General features: G+C 36.7%; 1 protein-coding gene across 1 annotated transcript in view; it reads left to right on the top strand.

The window, feature by feature from the left end:
* Positions 1–19,138, top strand: part of CBLB (Cbl proto-oncogene B, E3 ubiquitin protein ligase) — a 122,495-nt gene extending 103,357 nt beyond the window's left edge. The window contains exons 14-19 of the mRNA XM_009993357.1: positions 2,407–2,550; positions 7,058–7,157; positions 7,242–7,377; positions 8,752–8,892; positions 10,916–11,035; positions 18,441–19,138. Of these exons, the coding sequence (XP_009991659.1) occupies positions 2,407–2,550; positions 7,058–7,157; positions 7,242–7,377; positions 8,752–8,892; positions 10,916–11,035; positions 18,441–18,703 (904 nt within the window). The 3' untranslated portion in view covers positions 18,704–19,138. The remainder of the gene's footprint in view (positions 1–2,406; positions 2,551–7,057; positions 7,158–7,241; positions 7,378–8,751; positions 8,893–10,915; positions 11,036–18,440) is intronic.
* The last annotated feature ends 3,106 nt before the right edge of the window (positions 19,139–22,244 follow it).

Raw genomic sequence — 22,244 nt, 5'->3', positions numbered from 1 at the left:
GAAAGAGAGACTTTACTAGGACTTGCCTAAGGCTACACAGTATTCAGAAGCAGAAGACTTGGAACTTATGTCTTTAATAATAGTTTTAAATCAGTAACAGTTTCTCAGCAGTGCAGTAATGTTGGGAAATTGACTTTGGCATATGTATATACACTGGTATCCTGTGAATAAAAGGTGCAGCTTTGTTATAAGTTAGGTTACTGTGACTATTGAATTAAGAACAAAAATAAATAAATGTGTATGAACTAAAAGAGGGGAAAAATAATTTGTTTTCCTTGAGTATACCAAATTTATTTAGTTTGTAAATTGTCATTAAGGAAATCCTCCAGCTTTCTGAACTCTTTTTATCAGAAACCTGATAAGACTAGCTATTGTAGTGCTGTACCTAGTTCAAGTAATGATTAGGATCAGTTTTATTCTGTGGACTTTATTCAAAGTATTCCAGAAATCAAAGTCTCTCTATAACCAGCTTCAGATAGGGTATTTAGAGAAGGGGGTTTTTGATTGTTCTTTTTTTCCCAGTGATAGATACCCTTCGAAGAGGCCTTCAAACAGTCTGGTTTGGTCAGAACCGGACATTTCTGGACAAGATATTAATATTTCAAACTTTACTATGTGCAGAAGGCAGCAGTTGCATTTGCAGTTATTGTCAAAAAGCACAGGCTTAGATATCTAAAACATCTGAATTATTGCACATCCACAGAAATGAGAATTTTTTTTTCTCTGTGGGCTTTTTAACTCTCTACCTGAGAATGCTACAAAGTTCTCAATGTCCCAGTATGGTTTTACATTCTGTTCTTTAAATGGCCGTACAGCAGTGACACAAACCTTTTGTCCATCTAGGAAATCAGAGATGGAACACGCAATTTCACACTGCATTGCTGTGTGAAATTTTGCTCCGTCTACAGAAGGTAGTTGGAAACTGCAATACAGTTTGCAGTTCAGTGTCATAAATCTTCTTCCCCCCCATCTTTGGCTAGTGTGTCTTTGCAAAAGAAGGTGGATTCCCATCCTTAATCAGCTTGTCTTTGATGTCAAAAGCATATTACTGATTGAAGGAAAGGTTGTCTGAGAAGTTACAAGTACCTGAAGAGCTTTATGCTTCAAACAAAAGCAGCACATCTACCCCCTTCTTTAGCTGTTCTTTTTCTTTCTCCTGTTATTTATGTATTTATTTATTCATTTAGTGAATGGCTAGTGCTCATTGTCATTAGGTATTTGGTTTTGTTCACAGAGTACCTGCATGTTCTGCAGTCATGTGGCATCATGTACAGTTGATAGTCAAAGACATGTTTTTACTTTGTGAAGAATTGTACTGTGTAAATCAGGTGCTACTTGTGTTGATAAAGTTATGAGATGGGCTTACCCATCTTTCTGCTCTTTCCATTATGGTAAAATCCAGCTAATTAGACCACAAGAGAAGAAATTACGTCCAACACTTTCTCATATTTCCTTATACTCATTAAGAATTTCCCTAAACGATGTATGAAGGCAGTGTATCTTGTAACATATCATGTTTTTCAGCTCAGGGGCCATTAGCCATACTCACAAGCCATGTGACACAATGACTGTGAATGCATTGCAAGTCTTTATTCAATGTCCTCTAGCTGTTGGCTTTTGTGGCAAAGAATAAAGGTGCTATTTACTGTAGCAAGGCGCTGTTTACTGCATAATGTAATATCCAGATTATTTTTGAAGTTACACAGTTGCTGCTCTTCATGTTTGGCTAATTTAAGAATCAAACTTCCATTTGTTCATTTCATGTATGGTCAAGCTGAAGTCCTTAATGTAAGCTTTTGTATTTCAAATGTTTTGCAAGTTTATGATTTATCTTAATGTATTGGAGTAATTACTGTAAGTGGAGGGTCTCTATGTTTAAAAGTGTAGATGGTGTTGATTGCTAGCATAGCTAGTTATATTCTTTGAAGGTCGAACGATATGTTGAGCTTGTTGATACCGAACAATTACTTTCCCTAGGCTGCTCACTAAAATGAGGTTTTTTGCCCATCATTTAATTAATACTCAGTAAACTAGATATAGAAGTTAGGTTTTCATTTAAAAATAATTCTTGTATCCAGCAGTATTGTCTACAAATAAACTTGTTACCTGTAAATGGAAATTGTGAAGTCTACCTGTTTCCTGGACTTCTACCACTTTTAAGAAGTAGTATAAATCACAGTCTGGGAGGACAACTAAAAACAATTATTGTATGAAGTAAAAATAATTCAAGATACAGGCAAATTCTGTAGCCTTACAAGTTTTAGTTTGACATGGATTTTTTTGTTACCTTATACGTAGCAGAGATAAATTAAGGATGTTTAGGCTAAAGAGGTGTGTTTTCTGTGTCATACTGAGGTCAATTGTGTAACAGTTAAAGCAAAACTGATGTTTTTCTCATCTCCTTAGATGCCCTGTTGCTTCAGCAAATTCTTTGTCTGATAAATCAAGAGATCACACAGATGATGATGATGAATACAAAGTTCCTTCTTCACATCCTGTAATACTGAGCTCACAACCACCTCATAATCATAATATAAAACCTCTTGCTCGGTAAGGTCATTTAGCAGACTTGAAGGCAACTTATTTCCAAAAACTCTGCTTTTTCCAAAATTTAACTAGATTCAACATTTATAATGATGGTTATGCTTGTCTGCCTTCTAAAATGTCTTATATTTTCAGGCTTGGATAACTTATGTTTCTGTTTCATTTGACCACCACCACAGTCATAAAATCGTGCCATTCACTTTGTTCTATCTCTGTTGTATCAGAACTGGGTTTTTTTGCTTTTGGATACTATTTCTGCAGTTCATCCTTCTTTTCCTTAGGTTGAGATTTTCAGTACTGACCAGGAGATTCAACACCCATAAATCTTGCAAATTAAATTTTTAGGAGAATTATGTGACTGAAATTCCCAAAGTCAGCTTTGAAAGCCTTAAACTTTCACGTTTTATTTAACTCATTTTAAGAAGCAACATAGTACCGAAAAGTATCTGAATTAGCAGCTGTGTGAACATACATTTATTCTCTTTTTGTTCCATGTGTACTGTGTCTTTTTGGCTTTTCGAGCCTATGTCTCAGTATATTTTCTCGGTAAGAGCCTTTTTATAAAATTCAGATGGAATATCTCTTTTTTGCCTTCAACATGTTCTAAAACAATACCTTTGAACTGTGACAGTTCTGAATTATTAATGGCTTATGGCAAGGAGGTTTGGAGCCAAGGAATATGGTAACTGAAGGCTTTGTCATTCCTAGTGAACGATTTGGTCTTTAACTTGTAAAAAATGTCTGAATGCCTGGAGTTAAGAGAACAAGTCTTGGAAAAAAAAAAGGGCCAATTCTCTACTTGTCTTGTAGGACAAAAGTATGATATTAAAATCAAGTATTGATCTAAAAAGTTCAGACTCTTCTGCTATTAAAAAAATGCAGGGACATATTGTACCTTGACATAAACTAGAACCCACTATCAATAAATCTCAACATGCCTCTTATCTCAAAGTTAGCCAATTACAATTTTTAGACCTCTTTGATCAGACATTTAGAACAGGTGAAAAAAAGGTCATAGTCTCATCATTCCTTGCATGCAGGTTAAAAATTCTGTCTTCATTAGAAATGCTGATCTGGCCTTCACTGTGTAGATGTGAATATTACACGGTTGTCTGAGCATTAGAGTGTTGAGTACTTAAATTCCAATCTACCTTATGAGACTTTAAAAAAAAAACAAAAACACCAAAAAAACCCTCTTAATGTTGGCTGAGCAAAATAATGAGGAAAAAATAAATAATACCAAGGCCCTAATACTTCCTACCTATACCATTTTTTATCTGAGTGTGTTGTGCTTCTGCATGGAAATGTCTTTCTGTACCATGTGAAGTCATCTAATAGAGGTTGAGTTGCTTGCGTTACTAGAGTTACATAGAGTGTAGCCTTTCTTAGATATGAAGTATACAACAGGAGAGTAGTATGGTGAGAGATTACCTTGGTTTAGCAGCTTCTGAGAGCTAGGCTGGTAAGTAGTGTGGTGCAATAGGAGTGGGTCTGCAGAGGGAACCAACTGACTCCCAAGCACCTCACAGTCACATTGTGTTTTGGGAAGTTTTGGATTCAGACTAGCCCTGACATGGTCCTATGGCTGGCTACCCTTTAGTAATTGCAGCACATTGATGAGGTCCTGCAAGACATCTGTTAACATCATCCAGAAGCAATTGAGTCTGCATGCTCTGAGACCTCTCTGCAATGGAAACCAAAGTTCTGTAAGTGGGAATGCCTTGAGGAATTTTGTTTCAATTTGTACTCCTAACATGAACTAAAATGCTAATATCTAGATGCACCCGAAAAGATTCTTGAGAAAAGAATGAGCTGGAAAACTAGAAACTTCTGATTTTCTGGTATCTTTCTTTTGCAGAAAAGAGTTAAGTGCTTTCGGTTGGCTAGTATGGGATTTCACCAGGCCATTAGAATTATTAATAGAGGCTGTAAATGGAAAGCTGATGTCAAAGGTTTTTTCTAGTTTTTATTTTTTAGCTAGCATACTTGGTCTTGCACTTAGGGTGGGTGTTTTGGTATTAATCCAGGACTTGCTACAGAGAAACTACCTCAGTTTGCCATTCAGGTTGCTCTGTGATTAAAACCACCAGCTCTTATTATGTATTCTGACAAGAATTTTAACTTGAAACAAACCATTCTCCTAAGCATTAAAAAAAGAGAAAATACTATTGAATATTTCTGTATTAATATATATGATGTTCCAAATACTTAAAATTTCTCCTTTTAGCTAATGTCACTGCTTAGATGTGAAAGCTGAGATAAAGCTTTGAAAAATAATCTTGATTCTGCTTGATGCTGAATTCTCTTAATGCAGTTCTTTTAATCTCACGGGGAGAGGAGTGTCAAAAAAAAGCTTAACTATTCAGTATTGTTTAGCAAAACTGTCAACAATTTATTATGTATCTATTTAAATTGTTCTAAATTTTAGCACCTCTCCGTTCTGTCCTCCATTGTTACTTTCTCCTATCACTTTAAGTGTTCCTTCGTCAGTTCTTGAATAGAACTTAGAGTTTTGAGTTAATTAAAGAGACTTTAGAATTTCTTCCACATGTTTTATAAATTAGGAACTGTGGCATTCTTCCATCTAACCCCCAAATTTATATTCCTCCAAGGCTTTTTGCTCTTTTACTGGTAGATATGACAATGTCAAAAATATTGCAAAAATAACGCAAAGAATTATTTGCAGTTTTATTTTCTGGCAGATTAGTTGTTCAGGTTGTTGAAGCTGAGCATCTCTTCCCAGGGGTGTGACAGGGCCAGCAACGAGTAACGGAGGGAAGAAATTTCAGCATTACTAATTTGGCTATCATTAGAAGAATTATACATTATTATATTTACTATCTTTGCCTAAGAAAGCTTTTTCCGAAAGGAAAAGGACTGCAGTCTTACTTGCTAATACTCATTTGCTGCCCTTTTTTCTGGTGTTTACTGTTAATGTGAACAGGTATTTCAGCATGATTCATAAACTGATCACTTCGCTTAACTGGGCTCATTATGACCTAAAGACTTCTAAAATGGTGCCATGTTAAGTTATCTTAGTGCCTGTGGCTGGTTAGCTAATTGAAAATGCAAAATAGATTCAAATTAAAGTAGAAAATATTCTTAGTTATTTAGTGTATATGCTGAGGAATCAAAGGAACTGTTACATACACTGCATTTGAGAGATGGAACCAATCTAATTGGAAAGATAGAAGCAACACTTCCTCTACCTCTTCCCTGGGGAAATTAATTCATAACAAAATAGCTCTTACCATTATTTGTTTTGTTTTTAATAAGTTTGTAATTATTCTTACATTGATTTCATTACTCCTAGTTATAACTCGTGGGACCACAAACACGATTTAACTTCCTCTTTCCTATTTATATATTTTAAATTATTCCAGACCTTTATTCATCCCTCCTTTCCATATGGCCAAAGCTGATAGGTTTATTAATGTTTGTACTCTTGGTAAAAACCCAAGATCTGGAATTTTAGCTGTATATAGCTCTAGCAGATTTGCTAGTATTTAGTAATAATGGTACATGGTGGGCTAGGATTTTTATTTTTAAGCTGGAGTTGTTTAGCGTGCTGGCCTGTTTCCAGAGAAACTCTCTGGTTCTTTCTGAATATTCAGGGTTCACAGTTCCAATGACAGGAGTAATTTCCCAATTCTCTCACATTTATTTAAATAATATTTAATATTATGAAAATGCTTTTGTTCTGTGTTTTTCCCTTCAGTGGTTGAACAGTCATCTTACAAAAATAATCTGCAATATTTTTCTGACAAGATGCTAGGCATCTTTGTTCTGTTTGGTTTAGATGATGTTCATATTTAATTTGATTTTGTTGTTTAATTTTGAGAGCATAATATGCTTCCATTTTTAAAAACTAGTAAACTGTGGTAGAAATATCAGTGAGACTCAGCTTTTTGATACAGAAATCAATAGATTCCTGCAAAATTGCTTTGGCTAGTTAAATTATTTTTTTGTTTAAGTTTGGCTAGGATTTTAGTTGGAATTTGTTATTGCTAGTGGTGTGGTGTGTTCTATTTGGGGGTTTTATTGTTTTTTTGTTTTATTTTGTTTAGTGACTTTTCTGTGTAGTTCAGCATGGACAATTACCAAAATCTACATTTCCCTGTACTGTATTTCTGCTAGGGAAAATTCAACAGCTGGGAAGGCAAAATAGGATTGAGTCTGTGACTTAACTGGATGAATAAACTAATGGCATGAGCTCTGAAGTGAGGACTGTTTAGTGTTAGTTCTTACTCTCTCTTGTATTGCAGCCTTGAGTAAGCTATTTAAGCCATGTCAATATCCCACCAAGAAAGCAATATAGTCCTTCAAAGGAATTTTATTGATGGTTAACTAGTATCTGCTCTCAGTATAAAAAGTGTCAAATTTAAAATCGGTGCATCTTATAGTCTTTCATTTGTTTCTACATAATTGACTGACAGCTTAGGTACTTAAGTCATTCTGGGAATTAATACTTGGATAACTGGTTAATTGCTTCCTGTTTAATGTCTGTCTTCAGGGCGTGTGAGAATGGTCAATGTGCTGGAGTAACAAATGGGACACACGGTAGTACTTCTGAGATGAAGAAATCAAAATTTCCTGAGTTAGGTATGTTTTTATTTTTCACTGTTTAGCAAGAAAATTTACTCTGTGCTGTTCTAGGGGTACAGCAAGAAAACATTCACTTCTTGTGATTTTGTTATTCAGGAGATGTCTGTGATGCACCTACTGTTTCGGTACCTTTGCCACCTGCACGACCTCCTACCAGAGACAACCCAAAACACATCTCTTTGCTCAACAGGACACCTTCTGATTATGATCTTCTGGTGCCCCCTTTAGGTTGCAGACTTTTTACTGATTACATTTCATGGTTAACATTGCCTAGATGACAACCAGTGTTGAGTATGTTGAGAGTCCCAAACAAGCTATGGGCTAAATATTACAGCTGTAAGTCAGTATTTCTATCAATGATCTGCACTTGGTATCTGTCTGGAAGCTGTCATGCAAGACAGATGAAAAGACCTACTAAATCTGTATTCAAGCTATATAGAAAAGCAAAACCGTTTATCCTGAAATATTTTTTTTCACCTTTAATACAAAGTTTAAGCATTGCAATTTAATGCAAGATTGGAGGGTTTTTCCTATTGTACCTTATATAATTCCATTTATTTTACCAACTATGAAGAAGAATGCCAAAGAAGTGGTATTTAAATCAAAACTAAATTAATTTTTAAAGTTTATTTCTATTTTTTCCACTATCATGGGACAGTTTGAGGCTCACTGCTGCCTGCAGTCACCAGAAGCTATCTTTTCTGTTCTACACAAATGTCAGTGAGCTCTGTAAATATACTGGAATTGTGGTTGGCCATCACCCACCTTAATTGACAAACTCAACTGCACGATTGTTAGATTGTAGTGTATGTGCCATCATCCAATTTTCTGATTCCATAAAACCTTCTGAACATTTGCTATAGAATCCTAGGATGTTTTGGGTTGGAAGGGATCTTAAAGATCATCTAGTTCCAATCCCCCTTCCATGGGCAGGGTTACCTCCCACTGGACTAGGTTACTTGAAGCCCCATCCAACTTGGCCTTGAATACTGCCAGGGAGGGGGCCATCCATCCCTGAACTATGCTCTGTTTGGTCCCTGAAGTGTTCCAGAGTTGCAAGAGTACATAGATTTGACAGCAGAAGTGCATGTAAATCACACTGCTTCCTAACCCCCAGACCTGTCTGCACCACCTTTGTGTAAGGAGTACATTCTTTTGTCAAGCCCTAGAAAATTCAATTTTTATCTGGGGCCAGAGCTTTAGAGCAGCAGATAAAGAGAATAAAAAGTACAAATGTAGCAGATTCAATGTAGTCAGCACTGGTGCTTGAGTATTTTTGTTTAGCTACGGGAAGATAGCTGGTATTTTACAATGATATTCAATTGAAGCTTTCATTATAATACACTCTTTGCAAATGAACCACTAAAGAAACCTCTTCCCCTACCCCAGAAAGGAAACTGAGCACTCAAAACAGTCATTCAGAGCAAGTTTTAGAAGAGGATTTTGCCTAGTAAGAGTCCGGTTTACAATTTCATTACTGGACTTACTAGATGAACCCTAGGAGTAGCCCTCTCAGCAGCCAGAAAAATTAATGTTAAACATCACTCTTTATTCTGCAGTTCTTAAGTTTTGCTCATCTAATAATTCTTTTCTAAAATGCAGGTGAAGATACATTTGATAGCTCACCCCCTTCCCTACCACCCCCACCACCGCCACCTGCTCGGCACAGCATGATAGAGCACACAAAACCTGCTGGCTCTGGAAGCCGACCTCCTTCAGGACATGAGCTGTTCCTTAATTCTGGTAGGAATACAAAAGAATAAATGTGTTTTGTTTAATTTTCTTTTACTTCTGAAGCTTAGCTGTTCTGTGATAAAGTTGGCATCAGGCTTCAGAAGTCTGTTTTGTCTATACTTCATTATACCAAATATTTAAAAATAGGCTTTTTTGTTAATGGTGATGAAACAACTTGGAATATAAAAAGACTTAACTTTTCATTATCACGAAGTAATGAAATAAGGTCAGTATTTCTATACCTGGCTAGGTATTTTGGTGAATTGTATTTTTATATTAAGACTTGTTACTTGTGAAGTGCCAAGTTTTCTGCTGTAATCTGTGATACTAGTCTGTATCCTTTTGTCAACTCCATTTTTTTCTATAATAAAACTTAATTTGTGGGGTTTACTTTCAATCTGCAAGTTGGGGAAAAGAGAACTTTTGTAAAGTTTTGCTGCAAACCTATATTAATAGTGAACAGTTGCAGGTGCTTGTGGTTCATAACCTCTTTGATAAGTCAGCCTCTTCCTGTGACACTTTTTCAGTCCAATATTTTGCATGTAAAATGTATAAAAGCTATGTTCAAAATGTATAAATTTTGTCTTTGAGTTGAAAAGTATTTGATTATCAGGTTAACCTGAATACATTAATTGCTGATGGAACAGATTACAGTGGGATTTTTCAGAGTTGTAGTACGTACCCATGAACTTACTTTTTCCCTCTGTGGAAGCTTCTAAAGAATGTTGGCATCTCAAGTGTTTGTGTCCCAGGAATATTTTCAGTGATATCTACCTCGTGGTGCAGTTAGATGTCACCTTCTTCCTCCTGACTATTTTTTCTAGAAGCTGGATGGAAAAGGATAAATTAAATGTTTTGATGACAGTATCATGGGAATGCTAGAATGGAGATGACGAGCAGTCATGTGCAACTCCAGTAGTAGGCTGAGAGGTTGTCAGGTGTTCGGCTGACCTTCATGAGTGATAATAGCTGTGGGATGAAAGTGAGCTAGTTTACGCTGAACTGGAATAACCTTTTATTACTCAATCCAGTCTGAATAGGTGCTTCAACTGTAGAGCAGAAACCAAGCTGCACCATTCAGTTTTAATGGGAATGGAGAGGAAAGATAGAAGCCCTTGCACAGATACGTACAAACTCTGTTGATCTGCATGCAGTTCCCAGGAACGTGCAGTGTTTCAAATTTTTAAGTGTTATTTCCAAATAATCTAAAAAACATCACTGACAATGTTAAAAAAAAATAACAGATTTTAATAAAAAATCTTGAAAATCCATCTCAAGCCATATGTATACTGAATATATATATATTTATACAGTGAATACCATCTTATAAGATTAATGATACTGCTGCTACAAATATATACATCTACTTAAGGATATATGGTTGTGTGTATTAATCTTTTTTTATTCATATGGTATTTCTAGTCATATTACTCATTTTGCATATTGTCATATAATCTGCTATAGATGATTTATTGTGAGTTTTTTATTATCGTTTCCATACGAGTCTTGGGGGTGATTTCTCAGCTATCCATCAGAACCTGTCAGACAAGAATAATAATCACATAATCAACAGCAGCAAAAATTGGGACTCGCATACAAACACTCTTATAAGGCCAGAGCAGAAGCCACGTCCAGTCACAGCCTTTAACAGTCCCTGTAATATTTACCTGTAGCTGGGACAGTATGGATAGGAAATCTATCCTCTACCCTGCAGTCTTTGTGAAGTGTTGCCAAAGTGAATAGCTAGGATATTTCTAATTGTGCTGCTTCAGGCTTTGCAATTTCTTCCAGGCTTTGCCAGCCACAGTGCTAGAGATGTTCAAGGTTGGGTAATTGAAAGGTACTTCCTGGATGTAAACAGGTCAGTGCAGGATAGACAAGCTTGGAGCTGTGCTCCTGTTTTTGTCACGTCCAGATATCCTTATTTATCTCCTATGCAAGTGTTGAATTTGGATGTATGTGTGCATAAAGATGTGCTATGAATAATAATGGTCATTATTCTAAGACACCTTTTTTTGTTCTGTTATTACAGATCCTCATTTTGATCCCATAACTGGTCACGTTCCTTTGCCACCTGCTCGGAGAGTAACTGGAGAAAGTGTCAAAACAAACAGGGCATCTCAAGACTATGATCAACTTCCTCCCTCTTCAGGTAAGGTAGAAAGCTGTTCTTGTAGAAAATTACAACTTTATGAAGCAAGTAACTTCCATCCATAAAGTCCTGTAAGGCTTTTTTTTGTCATTTCAGGCAAAAAAATGGCAATAGAATTATTGCTTTACAAAAATACAACATCATCAAAGGATAACAGAAATTAAAGTTGAGCAATAAATTTAGAAGTAGCTACCTGTTGTCTGTAGATGTAGGTATTATGGAATCAGTTTCACCAGCTGGCAAACAGAATGCTTTTGTGAGTTGTAAAGTTCCTTATTTTTTGTAGAAAGGCAGAGATTCTTATGGTACCTCAAATGCTCCCAAGAGATCAGAATTCCTGCAGGGACCACATGCATCTCACTTTCATCTTTGTTTTATTGCTCCTTAAAAAAAAAAGTAACTTCACTTTTTAAAGTGTTTATATTTTCTGACCTTTTTTGCTAATGCTTGTCTGAAGTTCTAAAAAATGTTTAAATGTTTTTTAATAAAAGAACAGGAGCCAAAACAAATTAAAATTCAGTCTTCCAACAGAACAGGTCCAGTAGAGGCAATTCATTTGCCATTGAAATTTTGCTTATGGTTTTCAGGCAACACTAGTAGTGGAAAAGCTACTCAAATTAATTAAAATAATTATAAAATTACCTATATTTCAAAGGAGTGTGGAGAACACGCAGAGGAAGAGCTAAGTGATGCATTGAGCCGTTATTCATTCTCCAGATAAGAGCAAATTGAGTGTAAGAACTCTTTTCTAATGCATAAAGAAAGGGACTTAGTTCTGTGGATATAAAGATAATAATTGTAAAATTGCAGCAATCACAAGTGAAAATAACAATTCATTTTTCAATCGTAATTGTATCTCTTTTTTTAGGAAAACATAGTTCATCTCTGCCATGGTATAGGAGTGAAAGAATATGTTTTTCCAACTGAAACTATAGGGGAAATTTAGCCTGAAGAGTGCTAGAGATTTTCGAAGGAATATCACGTTTGCGAGTTAGTGCGATGCCTTTGGTAAACTAGCACTTTTCGGAGGATACTTCTACTAATATAAGTTTTACTCTTTTTTTTTTCCTCTTGCTAGGAAAAGGGTTTTATTATGCATGTTTCATATGTGAGACTGTGAGGGATCTACTTGACTTACAATGTTAACCTGATTTATGTACGGTATTATTTTATAAAGCAAATATTTTATAAAGCAAATTATTACAGTGATGTAACTATTTTTTAAAGTATGAAGTTTTCTTCCAGTTCTTGTAATTCTATGGTAGAATAATTTTTAATTTTCCTAAGTTATTTCAAAATGTTTACTAGTGAAGATCTTGAAGCATTCTTGTATCCCTTTAATAAATACTTTTCTATCTGTATGTTTTTCATAGCCATCTTCTAAAACACCCACATGTAGACTTTTGCTATAATTATCATTCTAAACCAGCATGATGTACAGCAAGATATTCCATTTAATTTCAATTAAATTAAAACTATGTGATAGATCATTTTGTACTCTTAATTGGAAAGCTGCTTTTACAGTGGCAGCAATTCCATAGAACAGAACTGATGAGTTTCAGGATGAACCAATTCACCTTCTTCTGTGATTTAAAAAGACAATTTAGAGATGTAACTCTTCAGAACTTTTGTTTTGCATTTATTCTGACCTAATACATCCACTTAGGAAATTCTTCATTTCAGCCTTTTTGTATGGTGATTTTTTGAACTAGCTGGAAAAAAAAATGTCGTTCACATGAAAATCTAATTATAACTTAGCCGCTGGCTCCCTAGAGTAGCATGGGGAGTCCTTTAACTTCTGTGCTTTAGCTTGACTGTTCTTAAGATTGCTGTGATGATGTTCAACTGAATCATTAACATGTAATGAGAAATTTATTCTAATTCAGCAACATATTTAGTGTTGAATACTTAGGAAATAGTTCTCAACTATGCACCTAGCTATCCCAAAGGCATAGTTTTTCAAACTTCTTAAATACAACTTTTAAAAATTATTCCAATAACATGAAGAGAAGGAGGTACTGCTAATAGTTGGTGTATTTTACCTACACACAGCCAATGACACGTGGGAAAGGCATAAGAAAATTAGACCTCCAGTATAGATGTCTGCTGTGTGTTACTGAATTTAGTTGTGCTGTAAGAAATGGATTCAAATGGCTAGTTAAGTATCTTTTTCTGCTCCTTGTTCACTCACCTGTCCTCATTATAGCTCTTGCATGCAAATTTAATTTCCTTTACATGGAAATGTTTGGGTGAGGATGTCGCATTATTATTTCAGAGTGGATTTCAATTAACCCAAAGAGGACTCATCTCCTGCAGTAATGCAGAATATGAAGATCATGCCTAAGAGCTTGATGGATCAATACGTGCAGTTAACTCCTTTCTTACTTCCTTCCTGCTCTTGTATAGATGCCCCCTGCGTATGCTCTGCTCCTATACCCCAGTTAGATGAGCTGAAGCTACCACTGCTCCACAGAGAGCCTTGCACAACTTCATGATCTGTTTCTCTGATGCTTGCTTCTCAGCCTGTCAGTGAAAGACCATGGAACATACAGGAGAAGCAGCAAGGGAAGAAGGGGGCAATTTCACAGCAGAGAGGAATAGGTGACTGGCATCATTACAGATGCTCCCCTCCTGCTCTGCCACACAGCTCTCAGAACTTTTTCTGAGGTTTTTAAACACTTATTAAATGAGCCTGTCTCTGCCTTTATTCTAATGCACTACTGAAGGGTTAAATCTAGTGCTGAATTACAGAAATGTGAGTGATAGAAGAAGCTCCTTGCTGTAGAAATTGTTAATTTAATTACACAATTAGAAAATCTATTTGAATTTTTAGTTAGACATCCACAGCATCTGAATCATCAAAGAGGATTGGAGGCTGGGAAGGAAAGTCCTGTTTAAATACCTCTATCTCAGTGTCCAGATGGACATGCAGCTTAGGCTTAAGCTCAGGATCCAATGCGATACCTCGCTTCAGCTTTTAGGTTTTGTGGATATTAAGATATTGAAAGAGATGTCAGCATTCAAAAAAAGAAATAATGGGAATTGAGCCAGAGGGCTGAAGATGTTAAAGTATCTGTTCTATAGAGAGATGTTACTGTAGTGAGAATAAAATGCATATGCTGCAATTCTGCTGACAGAATTAAAAATGACCTTGCTAAGTTATGTGATTGCTTAAAGTTTGTTTGGAAGCTTCAGCAAATTAAAGGTTTTAGACAAGTAGTAACTGCAGTTTTAAGCCTATGTTAGGCTGGGTAGATCAAAAAACATCTTGTGTAACATACATACTGAAGGATCTGTTCTAGCCATTAAGAATTTCCAGTATACTTCAAGGGCACGGAAACGTGTAAAGTTTGCACATTAATTTTGTTTCATCCTCGATAGTAACTTCCAAAACGAAATGTGCATATTAAAACAGTTTGAAGTGTTTGTGAGAGAAAGCAGACTAGTTTTTAACATGACATACCATTATTTAAATATAAAGGATATTCTTCTGGTAGAGTCTAGGGTTTCCTAAAATAAGTGAAATGAGAAACTTGAACCTGTTTTTTATTTGCTTTTTTTTTGGTTAACAGGCACATTTCCTGAGTTATAGTTAATTGTCATGGTTTGACTCAGGATGGGCAATTGAACCAGTGACAACAATGCTCTCAATCCCTTCCCCCTCCCACCCAGATAAGGAAGGAGAGAAAGAGTAAAGGAAGAGAGACTTTATGGATTGAAAACTAAACTACACAGCTTTAATTAAATACTAAGAATAAAAGAAAATAAGTACAATTATATACAAATGTGTTCAGGAATGTGCAAAACCCTAGTGCCTTCCCCCACCCCCAGCAATTCCCCTGGCATCTCCTGAGCTGTGAGCAGCTCTGAAATGTCCTGAAGCTGCCAGAGAGAGAGGCAGAGCAGACAGGAGATGAGGGACGGTTGTGAGGGTCAGGAATGCACAAGCCTGGGGATCAGTGGTGATGGATGGAGTCCTGCCCAGACGTGAGCCATGGATGGAAGAGAAGGAAAGAAGAAGGAAGGAAGTTGTCTTCTGTGATCCCTGACCTTACACTGAGCTTACGTAGATATATGGAACGGAATACTTGGTCAATTTTGCTGTCTGTCTAGTCCACTCCTCCCTACAGGAGGGTTACAGATAGGACTTTTCTGCTTCTCTAGTATCTGAGCCTGCAGAGCAAAGTGACCTTGATATCTCATCAGTAACATAAACTTCCAGTGTTATCAGTTCAGTAGATGGAAAACTTGCTGGTAGTTAAAAGACAGTTTACTGAAAAAAAAAAAAAAAAAAAACCACAGTAAAAAGATAACTGGCTTCATCCTGGCTCAAATCAGGACATTTGGGAGCTGATGGATGCAGTTGCTAAGCCTCTGTCCATCATATTTGAGAGGTCATGGCAGTCTAGTGAAGTTCCCTGCTGATTGGAAAAAAGGGAACATAGCCTCTATTTTTAAAAAAGGGAAAAAGGAAGACCCAGGGAAGCACAGGCTGGTCACTGTCACCTCTGTGCCTCGCCAGGTCATGGAGCAGATCCTCCTGGAAAGTCTGCTAAGGCACACGGAAAATAAGGAGGTGATTGGTGACAGCCAACATGGCTTCACTATGGGCAAGTGATACCTGACCAACCTGGTGGCCTTCTACAACAAGGCTACAGAGATGGTGGATGGTGGCAGAGAAACTGATGCCATCTACCTGGATTTGTGCAAGTTGTTTGACACTGTCCCACATGACATCTTGGTCTCTAAACTGACAAGGCATGGATTTGACAGATGGAGCACTCGGTGGATAAGAGATTGGCTGGATGGCCACACCCAGAGAGTTGTGGTCAATGGCTCAATGTCCAAATGGAGGCAAGTGACAAGTTGTGTCCCTCAGGGGCCAGTATTGGGACCAGTGCTGTTTAACAATCTTTGTTGGAGACATGGACAGTGGGACTGAGTGTCTCCTCAGCAGGTTTGCTGATGATACCAAGCTGTGTGGAGTGATTGACACCCTAGAGGGAAGGGATGCCATCCAGAGGGACCTTAACAGGCTGGAGAGGTGGGCCAGTGCCAACCTCATGAAGTTCAACAAGACTAAGTGCAAAGTCCTGCACCTGGGTTGGCACAATCCCAGGCACAAATGCAGGCTGGGGGGAGAATGGCTGGAGAGCAGTCCTGAGGAGAAGGACTTGGGGATGGTAGTAGATGAGAAGCTCGACATGAGCTGCCAGTGTGAGCTCACAGCCCAGAGAGCAACTGCATCTTGGGCTGCATCAAAAGAAGTGTGGCCAGCAGGGCCAGAGAGGTGATTCTGCCCCCTACTCTGCTCTGGTGAGACCCAACCTAGAGTATTGCATACAGTTCTGGTGCCCTCAGCACAAGAAGGATATGGACTTGTTGGAGAGAGTCTAAAGAAGGGCCATGAAGATGATCAGAGGGCTGGAGCTCCTCTGCTATGAAGACAGGCTGGGGTAGTTGGGGCTGTTCAGCCTGGAGAAGAGAAGTCTCCGAGGAGACCTTATAGCAACCTTCCAATACTTGAAAGGGGCTACAGGAAGGTTGGGGAGGGGCTTTTCATCAGAGAGGGCAGTGATAGGACAAGGGGTAATGGTTTTAAGCTGAGAGAGGGGAGATTTAGGTTAGATATCAGGAAGAAATTATTCATTATAAGGGTGGTGAGGAGCTGGAATGGGTTGCCCAGGAAAGTTGCTGATGCCCCCTCCCTGGAGGTTTCTAAGGCCAGTTTGGATGAGGTTTTGTGCAACCTGTTCTAGTGGTAGGGTTTATGCTCCTGGCAGGGGGGTTGGAACTTGATGATCTTTAAGGTCCCTTCCAACCCTGATGATTCTATGATTTCTTAAATTGGTGTGGTTCATGGATCTTCCACACCCTCATAGCAGGCTTGGATCTGAGTCATGTGTGTTTAATAGAATGTTTAGCATTTATATAATTCTTTTCATCTTTAGAGAGGGAAAAAAATTGTAACAAACACAAAATAGCCCTTACTATCTGTAGGATGTCATAACTATTTGCAAGGAATGCAGGCAATGAAATTAGAACAGAATTAATCTTATCCCTTTACTGTAAATTTGTAATCAAATTACTCCCATCCATTCGTTATATGGATATCATCATCTTGCTAAAAGTACTATTTTATTATCTTCTATGAATTAAGAAATGGAATTAAAATTTATAGCAACAGTCTCATGTGAATGCATGGAAACTAAGTTGGGAGAAGAATATACCTTGGTCAGATGCTTACTAATGGAAGCTATTTTCGTTAATCTGAAGTGTTTCATGCACTTGATGGAATTACGGTTCTCTCTGTCCAGTGTCATGATAAAGTATGATGTTGTAACCCCAATACTAGAAAGAAAACATTCTTGCATCTCTAGAAAACTGCCTCTGAAGTACTTAACACTGCAAAAATGCCACTGCTGTCAGTGTAAGTAAACAAGAAGTATCACAGCCAGAAATTCTTAAAAGCTATCAAAGTCACTGCTGATGGAACTTTCTAGAACCCTTTTTGGAAGGATTAAAGTTTGTTTTGTTTTGTTGTTTGTTTGTTTGTTTTAAATACTTGGCTCTTGAAGTTGTTTTCTGCTCTATGCTTGCTTATATTTAAGCTTCTTATTGCGGAATCAGTGAGGATAAAGAGGTTTCACTAAAGTGCCAAGTTTATTTGGGTACGAAACTCTTGACTCTAGGAAGGTTAGCAAGTTTGAATATTAGCTCTTTTCATCAGCACATCATGATTCTTAGCACTAGCACTATCTGTGAAGGTGGCTTTTCCACGGAAGAAAAGGAAAGGGACACTGCAGAGGAAGGATTGCGTTTTATTCTCACCACTGATAATAGTTGGACTTACAGGTTTTTTTAATAAACCAGTAATTTCTCCACTTACGCATAGCTGCTATGCATGAAATGAACTGCAGTTGACTGAACAGAATCTGCAAGATGTACCAAGTAGTGAAGAGTTTTTCTCTCTCAGGCATATTTGTCTCTATCCCTTTTTACACAACTTGTGGTCCTGAACAAAATTGTGATCAAATTTATGTTTTGCTTTTTTGAAACACACCAAGAAAAAGTTCTCCAACTGTGGGTTGAGATTCAAGCACCTTCAAAATTTTGACTGTCTGTTTTCACCATCTTTGTGCTTTCTTTTTCTTCCAGATTTGGATAGTTCATATTGTAACTTGAATGTTCCTTCATATTATTATAGAGCTTCACAACATTATATCTGTTTTGGATGTTCTTGAGAAATTCAGCCTGTGTCTGAATTTTAAGATATGTCATTAAAAGAAAATATCTCTGTTTCCTCAGTATTTTACTTTTTAAACTGCTTCATGATGCTTGACCTACCTGTAACACTATTTTAAAGCCAATTTCTAATTATTTCTATCTCCTTTATTTGAAACAGATGGTTCACAAGCACCAGCCAGGCCCCCTAAACCTCTTCCTCGGAGGACTGCACCAGAAATACATCACAGGAAAGCGTACAGCTCTGACAGTTCTACAGAAAATGTGGATGCAAAAATTGCAAAACTTATGGGAGAGGGCTATTCCTTTGAAGAAGTCAAGAGGGCACTTGAAATTGCCCAGAATAACGTCGATGTGGCCCGTAGTATTTTAAGAGAGTTTGTCTGTTTTCCTCCACCGGTCTCTCCACGTCTCAATCTATAGCAGCGTCAGGATGTTCTTGGAGCATGTGAATTCTACATATACAAGTGTGGATTGGGGAATAAAAGGAAGAAGAGAATGGAATATTATTTTTTTTTCATCCTTAGTAGAAGGGTGTTCGTTTCCAGCCGTTTATCAAAGGCTCATGGCTGCTCTGATCAAGACTTATAAATATGCTGACGCTTATGTATTTTTGCTAGCCATACTTTTTTAAATCAGGGTTGAACTGACAAAGTAATTTAAAGAAGTTTACTTCCCTAGAACTTTTAATCTGTGAAATGCTTTTTCTTGTTTACAAGTTGGCAAGTTACGGTTTTCTAGTTGATGCCTGTACTATGTTCCTGTTCATATTCCCTTGTACTTGTGGTCAGTTCTGTTGTAGCATTCCCAACAGTTTCCATGCTGACCACCCCATCAACTAAATCATCGCTTCCCAGAAGTCCTATGTTTGTTTTGTTGTTGTTGGTTTTTTTCTCTTACAAGATGCTTTAATTGTTTTTTTGCATTTCAGCTCATCAAATGCAAAAAGTATGTGGCCTTCACTACTGATTTTTATTTCTTCTGAAATTCCTTTGCTTTTGAGAGGAAATATCTGAATGTAAAATGCATTATTCTGTCTATGAACTGCCTTTTTAGAGGTATTGACAGTAATGTTGGGCAGCTTTCTGTTTAACATGAATTCTGTGACCTGTAGCCCTCAAGGTCTTTTACACAGTTTCCACAAAGAAATCCCAGCCAACAAATAAAACACTTCGTGCAGCAGTGATACTGAGTTCTCACATGTAAAAGCTCTTTCAAATTTGAGTATTTGATAGCAAAGGTTCAAAAAAGTGAAAAGCTCGTGATAATGCTGTATTTTGATTACACACTAATGGCACTGGTTCTCTGTGGGTAAATTGAGGCATGCCAGAAGGAATCTTTTTTAATCATATTAATGGTATTCAGGTAAATTCCAGTTCTAGCTTCTGTAAGGTAGAATGCGGTTAATTTTTAGTTTGAGTGATTATCCTGTGATTCATTGTGGCTTGGATCAGTCCATATTAACATGAAAATTTTAAATCTTTGATGCACTGTTTATTTCTAATGCTACTGTAGAAATATTTTTTCAAAGTTCTTTAACCTCCTCCTCTGTACACTTTATTTTTCCCAAGTATGTGTTTAATGCCCGAAGTCATTCACTCACTTTCCAGCTGCCTAGTTGGAAATACATGCTTTACATGGTTAGTGATACTCCAGGCTTTGACATTTTAATTCTTAGCCCAAATTGATGCAAGCCAAATTAAAATCTTTCCAGTGTTAGAAGGGAGAAGAAGACAACTCTGTTCTCAGTATACTCAAAGTTAAGAGTCAAAATATTTCCAGAATATTTCTTAAGATTTCTGCTTTCTTGGGTTTTTTTAGGAAACTCTGAAATTGTCTTGTCTTTTATTACTATTGAGAAGATAAAACCATGTGGTAGATAGAGTATTTTTCACATTTTGAGATGTGACCAGTATATGGGAATTTTCACAGTGTGCAAAACTGAGTGTGAGGTGTATATTGTTCCCTTTCAGCCATCCATGTTGGTCTTCACTCAGAGCAAGTGATAAAAGTTGCATCACTTACAGGAACAGATCTTAGCAGCCAATGCATTTGTTTTAAAGATTCTTTTTAAAGACAGCAAATCCCTAAATTGCAGAATTCAAAATAACTGGAAACAGCCAGTGGAAATTACTGTGATATTTCAAAGTCCATTGTTTCATCAAAGAATTATTCTTCAAAGTAATTAAATACATTGGTTTTTAGCATCACAAAGCATAGTATGCGTATCATTAATCTGCTTTAGTGATAAAACATCAGGAGAATTCAGGACATAGGGAAGAATTTCTTCTCCCTTTTGATTTCAGCAGATTATTCTGAGTTTATGTCCTAGAAAAGGGCATTTTCAACTTCCTTTAAATGTTCATTGAGTACAACTTATGAAAAGTTTTGGTTAAACTTATATTCTGTGCTATTAGTTCGAGTAAATCTTTCTTCTCTTTTTTTGGGAGAAGGTTCTGTGTAGTCTTGAACCCTCTTATTAATGAGGTTTGTTTACAGCATCACCTTAGCATTTTAGCTAACTATAAATTCAAAACAATCCATATTATTAAATTGAACACTGTGATTGTACTGGAATTACTTAAATGAGGTTCTAACTTAACTGCCAGCATAGCAATGATGACAGTGAAAAAAATAATGCTTTGCAAGGATGAGGAGACAGGCTGCAGATTGAATTTGAAATTTTGAATTGTAATGCAGAACTCATTTTCTCCTTCTTGTGCAGCAGCTTAGTATAAATGACAACCTTATGTTTCAATTAGAGGCTGGAACTGCTGCCTGGTAGATTAAGGTTTTAAAATTTTTCCTTCTTTCTGGTTGTGACCACCAATGACACTTCTTTTTTTTTTAGGATGTGTTAAGAAGTGCTTGGTGAGCAATATTCTGAGTGGTAACTTGAAGAGGGTTCCATTAGTCTTTAAATGAGTGTGCTAATAACACTTCTAAATAGTGGAATGTGAAGACAATTTCAAACCTGTGTTAGTTAATACTTTCAAAGTCAAGCAGAGTGAATTTGCTTTGCTAGAATGTTGATGTTTAATGCATGGGAATTGGTAGGCTGAAAGGAAATTAATCTGGCTACAGTCTAGTTCTCTAAACACAGTTCTGTAAACATATTTTTTACCTTTGAAAGACTTATGGGCTTGAGTCTGACAGTGTGTTGTGCACATATGTAACTTTAAGGGAGACTGACTTCAGTGAGAGTGCTTGAATGAGTACAGTTGGTTGAACTCAGAAACATGTGCTACCATATTTCTTCCAATTAAATGTCATTGCAGGCTTCAGACCATCGTTCTGGTGTCTGTTGTCCTCAACTTTTATCTTCTTTTGGCTAAATTACTGTATTTTAAGCAAATTGGCTGAATGAGAAGTTGAGCAAAGTAAGTGAACATCAGCAGCGTGGATCATTTCCAAAGACTTTGAGTAGAAAAAAATTGAAATGCTGATAAAATAAATTAATTTAATATGATTAGCCATGTTAATGGCTTGACTGGAACCCTAACATGGCCACTTGTAAAATTTGTTAATGTGCAGTATCTCAAGAGTGGACCCAGCACACTTTTTTTTTCATAATGTGAATTTAAGATGTTTTGTACCAGAATCATTTCTTCTATTACATTTCTCTTGTTTTCAGCTTGAAGCTTTACTTTGCACTGATGACTCTGACCTGAAAACATATACAATTGTGTCTTAAAGCTTGACAAATTTTGAAGCAGACAAACACCATATTCTAAGCAAATTCAGGTACTACATGTTGACCTGGAATTTAGTGCTTTTAGGAATGACTTATTGAAAAAAAGACTTCAGTAGTTTCCATTTTGAAGGATTTTCTTTCAAATAACTATTTTATCTGAAAATGCCTTTTATAAACTTGTCTAACATGTGGCAAACTTAGTGATGTGTTCAATTAATTTATATTTTATTCATTCTTTTTAAATTTTGGTTATTATGTAAGCTCAAGTTC

Source organism: Chaetura pelagica, unplaced genomic scaffold (assembly GCF_000747805.2).
Source record: "Chaetura pelagica isolate M959 unplaced genomic scaffold, ChaPel_1.0 scaffold101, whole genome shotgun sequence".
In the NCBI taxonomy this organism is placed as follows: domain Eukaryota; kingdom Metazoa; phylum Chordata; class Aves; order Apodiformes; family Apodidae; genus Chaetura; species Chaetura pelagica.
This window is presented reverse-complemented; position numbering and strand designations above follow the sequence as displayed.